The sequence below is a fragment of the Leptonychotes weddellii genome, chromosome 4 (genome assembly GCF_054177405.1).
Source record: "Leptonychotes weddellii isolate Sample4059 chromosome 4, ASM5417740v2, whole genome shotgun sequence".
In the NCBI taxonomy this organism is placed as follows: Eukaryota; Metazoa; Chordata; class Mammalia; order Carnivora; family Phocidae; genus Leptonychotes; species Leptonychotes weddellii.
The window spans coordinates 129762743-129769561 of NC_138372.1; the positions used below are offsets into that span (position 1 = coordinate 129762743).

Sequence of the window (6819 nt, forward strand, 5' to 3'; positions counted from 1 at the left end):
CCTCCTCCCTCCTCCTCCCTCCTCCTCCCTCCTCCTCCCTCCTCCTCCCTCCTCCTCCCTCCTTCTTTTTCCTCCTCCCTCCTTCTTCCTCCTCCTTCCTCCTTCTTCCTCCTTCTTCCTTCTTCCTCCTCCTTCTTCCTTCTTCCTCCTCCTTCTTCTTTCCTCCTTCCTCCTCCTTCTTCCTTCTTCCTTCCTCCTTCCTCCTCCTTCCTCCTTTCTCCTCCTTCCTCCTTCCTCCTCCTTCTTCTTCTTCTTCTTCTTCTTTCTTCTTCTTCTTCTTTCTTCCGCTTCCGCTTCCGCTTCCCCTCCTCCTCCTCCTCCTTCTCCTCCTTCTCCTTCTTCTCCTTCTCCTTCTCCTCCTTCTCCTTCTCCTCCTTCTCCTTCTCCTCCTTCTCCTTCTCCTCCTTCTCCTTCTCCTCCTTCTCCTTCTTTCTTCTTCTTCTTCTTCTTTCTCTCTTTTTAAATCAGTGCACATGCATACTTCATCTTGGTCTGCACCTTCACATCATTAACAGAAGGCAGACATTGGTTGGCAAATTTAGTTATAGGGTTTTTTGGGTTTTTTTTTTCTCAAGGATCTACTTGAATTTAATATTCCTACATACTTGTTTTCTTCCTTTCCAATTATTTTGAGAAGAAGGAAGAAAAGGAATTTCCTTTTAAAGGTTTCCTACTTGAGTCACTTTTCTGCGATTATTCAGTCAAACAACATTAGTACCACTGCATCCCCCACACTAAGCATGTACGGATTTCAGAGTACTATCATATACATTTTCTCATTTAATGCTCACAACAATTTTGTGAGGTAGCTAAAGACAGATCTCATTTTATTTATTTATTTATTTATTTATTTATTTATTTATTTATTTTTAAAGATTTTATTTATTTATTTGAGAGAGAGAATGAGATAGAGAGAGCATGAGAGGGGGGAGGTTCAGAGGGAGAAGCAGACTCCCTGCTGAGCAGGGAGCCCGATGTGGGACTCCATCCCAGGACTCCAGGATCATGACCTGAGCCGAAGGCAGTTGCTTAACCAACTGAGCCACCCAGGCGCCCAAGACAGATCTCATTTTATAGATGAAGGTAAAAAGGTTATATTTTCTGGTGATTTTTTAGGTCAGTATTAGGTAAAAAGACCTGTTTTGAGCTGAAGTGACTCTGGAAGAATTTAGCAAAATTCTCTGTTGTTTACAAGGCCTGAGGTATGAACAGGCTGCCATAGTAATATTCCATTTTATGCAGACTTGTTTCTTAAAATTTTTTAGTGCAACCTAACTATTTTCTTAATTTTTAAGGGTGCCTTTAGTCGTCTTGACCCAACCGGAACATTTGAGAAAGAAGTGATTGCTAGAATTCCTTGTGGTCGGCTAGGAACTGTGGAAGAACTTGCAAATCTTGCTGCTTTCCTTTGTAGTGATTATGCTTCTTGGATTAATGGGGCAGTAAGTATTGTTTTCTCTTGACTTTTTGGGGAGGTGGATTTGGGGTGAGAAGGCATTTTGTGGAACCATTCCTGACAATATTGAATATAAATATGATTTAAAATATTTTTTAGGCTGTAAATAATATAAAAATATTAATATAGATTGTTTAGGCTATGGAATTTGTTCATTGATAAATTAATTTTATCAAATGCCAATTACTCTGGTAGACATGCCAGATGATCTTTAATATTGGGTAGAATTTGAAATTGTGGAGATGGGGGAAAGAGGATTCTAAAATGAGTAAATCAGATTAGGTTTAATCATGACTTTTCTTTTCAGACTTTGGGTTTTGATTGAAAGTGCCAAGGAGATGTTCTAGTCAATTAAGATGGGAAAATGGCTAATGGTTCAGAAACTTTTTAAAAGGAGTTAGTTTCAGAGTTGTTTTTGTTTTTGTTTTTGTTTTCCAGGTCATTAGATTTGATGGTGGAGAGGAAGTATTTATTTCAGGGGAATTCAACAGTCTGAGGAAGGTAATACCATTTTATGAATATAATATAATATTAGCAGCTAAGATACCAAGCTTTAAAAATATGCAAGAACCATATAAAATTGCCTTTTTCTGTTTGTGTTAGGTTACCAAGGAGCAGTGGGACATAATGGAAGGACTCATCAGGAAGACAAAAGGCTCCTAAGACCACTCTGGCCTTCATCTTGGTTACAATGGAAATGATACAATCTATGATCTTTTGAATTATTTTCAAGTCTAATAAATTGTTAATTAACAAACATGGACTGAGTATGTATCACGTGCCAGGCCAGTGGTAGTTAGACATTGTATATTAAGAGATACGTAGGATGGGATATTTTCCCTTCAAAATTTTTTTTAAGAATTAAAAAAAAAAAGGCAAGTAAGAGAAGGCTTTGGTAGAGGTAAAATGCTTGGAAGTGCAGTGAAAGAAGCAGATATTATAACCTGGAAAAATCAGGAGAATCTTAATTGTGGAAGTAGCATTGAGTTATGTATTAAACCATGCCTATGGTTATGGGGCCTAAAAAAAAAAAAAGAAGAAGTAGAAGGTATGCAGAAAATTTAATGGACTCTGCCTTTCCATTATATTTCCTTTTCACTGAACTTGTGAATTATCTTCTTTAGAGAGCTCAATATTAATTCAAACAAACTTTTGCCGGGGCCTATTTTATAGCCTGGCATTTTATTTGGTACTGAGGATACAACATGAACCATCTACAGCCTTTGCCTTTTTAAAACATTATCTAGAAGGATAGAGAGACCTATAAATAATTATTTGCGATGCAATGTGATAAAAAATATTATTCCAGCAGTGTAAAAGTGTGAAGGAGGAAGTAATTCATTCAGTCTCCAGAGTGTAGAGAAAATGACACTTAGGAGATCTCATTCCATCTCAGCTTTAAAAGAGGAGTAGATTTCTCTAGGTAGAGAAACTGAACAAGCTTATAAAATATATTTGTGTATAATTTCATATCATTTCATATTTGGTTTGACTATTTTATCATCCCAAGAATCAAATAATAAACCCACAGTCTCAAATGTATATAGCTATAATTTTGAGCTTATATTAAAAAAAAGGTCTATTTTGCCTTCACAGGAATCACTCATAAACATGCTCACTAGACTGTCTCCATTGCTCAAATTACCAAGAGAGGGGACCAACTTCCATCTTAGCTCCTTTGAATAGATCTGCAAAGGAATCTAGTTTTCCTGTTTGACTATATATGCTGTGAGCCCCATATGGAAACACTTAACTACATTCAGAGTTAATTGTGTACATAATTTACATTAAATTGTGTATATAAATAGGTAATGTTGTAGGTTTGCAATAAGTGGCCTTGACATTCTCAATCATACTGGGCTTTTTAAACACATTTTTCTTCTATTAATCATCTCTTAGTGTTTGCTTCATTATTGTATATATATATATTTTAGTATTTTTATTTTTTTTAAAGATTTATTTATTTAGGAGAGAGAGAGCAAGGGTGAGGGGTAGGGAGAGAGGGAGAGAGAAACTTTAGCAGACTTCCTCGCTGAGTGTGGATCCTAGGACCCTGTGATCAGGACCTGAGCTGAAACCAAGAGTGGGACACTTAACCAACTGCATCACCCAGGTGCCCACTCATTGTTATATTCTATTACAAATGGTGAATGAGGAAGAAAAACTTGTAAGCATGGAAGAGAAAGCTAGAAAAGAGAAATTATGAGCATATCAATTGATTGAAATTTCTTCCTAAGAAAGAAATGTTTTTAGGAAGTCTGAATGAGACATTATTGATGAATAGTCACTATATTTAATGATATACCTTGGGGCTATAACCATATCAATGTTTCACCTTAAGAATTGTTACTTTGCATAAGAATAAAAAAAATAAAAAAAAAAGAATTGTTACTTTGTCATTTTACTTAGTATCTTCTTGAAGGGTCTTGCTTCCAATACCTAATGGAAGAGTTAGTACTCAGTAAATTAAAGTGAGGACGGTTGGTAGCAATATCACCAATCTTACAATTAATAAATGAAAACACCTCCAGGAAATGTTTCAGGCATGCAGTAACAGTTGTTAATATATTGTTCTTGTGCAAAAAACTAAAGCAGCAAGAATTTAAGTGACTTTGAATAATAGAATTTAGAGCTGGGAAACCTTAGAAGATACGCCTTAACCACTTCATTTTATAATTGAGGAAACTGAGAGCTCAGCGAAGTTTTGACTTGCCTAAGGTCACTCAATTAGTCAAGGTTGTTTCCTTCCCAATTCGACTATTTCTTGGGATCATAATTTAAAACCAAGAGGCAATAACAGGGTCTTTATGAGATATAGCTCTATTGCAAAGGACTTCAAGGGGAAAAGCTTAGAAATTTATTTTGTTCTTGATCAATTTTATTATTTTGTTTATTGGACATAAAACTGTTTATTAGGCTTTCATAAATTCATTCTCAACTTCAATCCCTTTAACTTGAATTTTCTTCTGAAGCCTTACATTTCTCAACTGTGAGGTAAAATTATCCTTGTTTGGAGACAGAATAAATGACGCTTAGTATAAAATCTCAGTTTACCCTGGCTGCAGAGGAGCTCTTGCCTGCTCTGCCTCAAACGTGCTCTCCCCTGAACCCAGGCTCTGCCACGGCAGCTTTCTTTCTGTTCCTTGGGGTTTTTTGACCTAGAACCTTTGCACTAGCTACTTCTTTGTTGTAGGAATGTGCTTTTCCTGATCTTTGGAGAGCTGGCTTCTTCAGAGAGGCTTCCCTAAATTCCTGCTCACGCACCATTAATTTTTTAAAACTTTTTATTTGATGTATGACTTCTTAATGGACACAATTCATGAATTATCACAAAATGAATACACTTGTGTAACCACCACCCAGCTGAAAAACAAAACCACTAGGAATCCAGAAGCCTTGCTTGTCTCCCATTGTGACTTCCCTTCTATGAAACTAGTCACTATCTTGACTTCTAACACCACAGCTAAGCTACTTTTGTTTATATAAGTAGAATCACACACTATGTATTCTTCTGTTTTTGGTTTTTACCTGTGTACCAATTGTTTATGTGCATTCTCACTACTTAACATTCCGTTGCATGAATATACCACAACTTATATATTAGTTCTGCTATTGGAGATATTTGGGTTTCTAGTTTGCAGCTATGCCAAATACAATGATACTGTAAACATTCTTTTTTTTTTTTTTTTTTTTGATGACAATACAGACCTTTCTCTGTCAGGTTGATAAAACCTAAAAGTGAAATTGCTGGGTTATAAGGTGTGTGTATATATTCAAATTTGGTAGATACTGCCAAAGTGCTTTCCAAAATTATCTCGATTTAACTTTTCACTCAGCAGTAAGAATTTCCATTGTGCCACATCCTCACCAATACTTAGCATTCGATATCTCTTTAATTTTAACCTTTCTGATGAGTGCATGGCAGTATCCCATTTGTTTTAATTTGCATTTCTCCTGAGTACTAATAAAGTTGATTGCTTTTACTTATTTTGGCTATTTAGAGATCTTTTTTATTTGTAAAATGCCTACTCAACTTTCTTTTTTATTTAAAGATTTTATTTATTTGACAGAGAGACACAGCAAGAGAGGGAACACAAGCAGGGGGAGTGGGAGAGGGAGAAGCAGGCTTCCCGCTGAGCAGGGAGCCCGATGTGGGACTCGATCCCAGGACCCTGGGATCATGACCTGAGCTGAAGGCAGATGCTTAACGACTGAGCCACCCACGCGCCCCGCCTGTTCAACTTTCTTACACATGTATTGGGTTATGCTTTTTAAAATTTATTTTTGGAGTAATGTTTGTATATCTCTGGATATGTACCTTTGTCAATTCTATGTGTTACAAATTGTTGGAGGAGGTCATCAAGACGACATGACCGCTGGTTGACCCGAGAGCTTCACCTGGGGAATCAGAGGCTTCTCACCCCTCCCCCACCCTTGGAATGTTGGTTCCACGTGCCCTCCATTTCCAGCTGGAGCGGTATTCAAGGACGCAGCTGGAGACAGCAATGCGTAGTTGAAACCACCTGGATGGTATACACGTGACTGAAGCCAGTTAAGGCCTCTATATAAGCTTTAAGATGCCGGTGGCGGGTGTGGGCATTTAGTTGTGGGGCTGCCCAAGACAAACCTCCTAAGTAAGTTCCCTAGCTTCTTAATCTGGTATCTCTAATTTGGAGTGGCCTGCTTCTTTCTTCAGTCTCTCCTTGCCCTCCGCCTATGGGGAAAAATTTCAGATTTCACCTGGAAAACTCCCGAGGTTTTTCGCCAACCCACATATCTTCTCACATTCTCATGTTTGATTTTTCATTTTCTTAGTAGTGACTTTTTGGGGACTAGAGTTCTTAAGTTTTTCCAACATATTTTTTCATAAGTTGTTGTTAAGGAATCCAATTTTTCAATCTGTTTTCTTTATTTTTTTTATAATTGGTTGTTAAGGAATCTTTCCATGCATGAGGGATGGGAGATATCCTAATACGTTGTTGTCTGCATACCTTTTGCATTTGGATTGATAATATACCTGCAATTAATTTTGCTTGTGATATGAGGTAGGTATGTATGAGCTATTTGTCCTGTCAGATTCATTTTCCACTCTTTGTTTTCTGCTCCAGGAGGCGGGCCTTCACTTAAAGGTAAGTGTGACTGATTTAGCTGAGTTGTAAGAATTTCTTTCCCTGATAGTGCTCGGGAGTTATAAAGTTCACCATAATAGGCCAGGTGCTGGATTCATGACCATTATTATTATTGGCTCTCTACGAAGTCCCCCAGATACACTCCTCTCAGACTTTCTGTAGCTATTGTTTTTCTTTCTTTCTTGGTGCTACAATTTTAAGAGTGCCAAACCTCTTATTTTGGTGTATACTTCA

General features: G+C 37.3%; 1 protein-coding gene across 2 annotated transcripts in view; it reads left to right on the top strand.

Annotated features, from left to right (window-relative positions):
• DECR1 (2,4-dienoyl-CoA reductase 1) overlaps nt 1–2213 on the top strand; it is a 44555-nt gene extending 42342 nt beyond the window's left edge. For both annotated transcript variants that reach the window (XM_081816229.1, XM_081816230.1), the window contains 3 exons: nt 1296–1442; nt 1895–1957; nt 2060–2213. In XM_081816229.1, the coding sequence (XP_081672355.1) occupies nt 1296–1442; nt 1895–1957; nt 2060–2119 (270 nt within the window). In that variant the 3' untranslated portion in view covers nt 2120–2213. The remainder of the gene's footprint in view (nt 1–1295; nt 1443–1894; nt 1958–2059) is intronic.
• The last annotated feature ends 4606 nt before the right edge of the window (nt 2214–6819 follow it).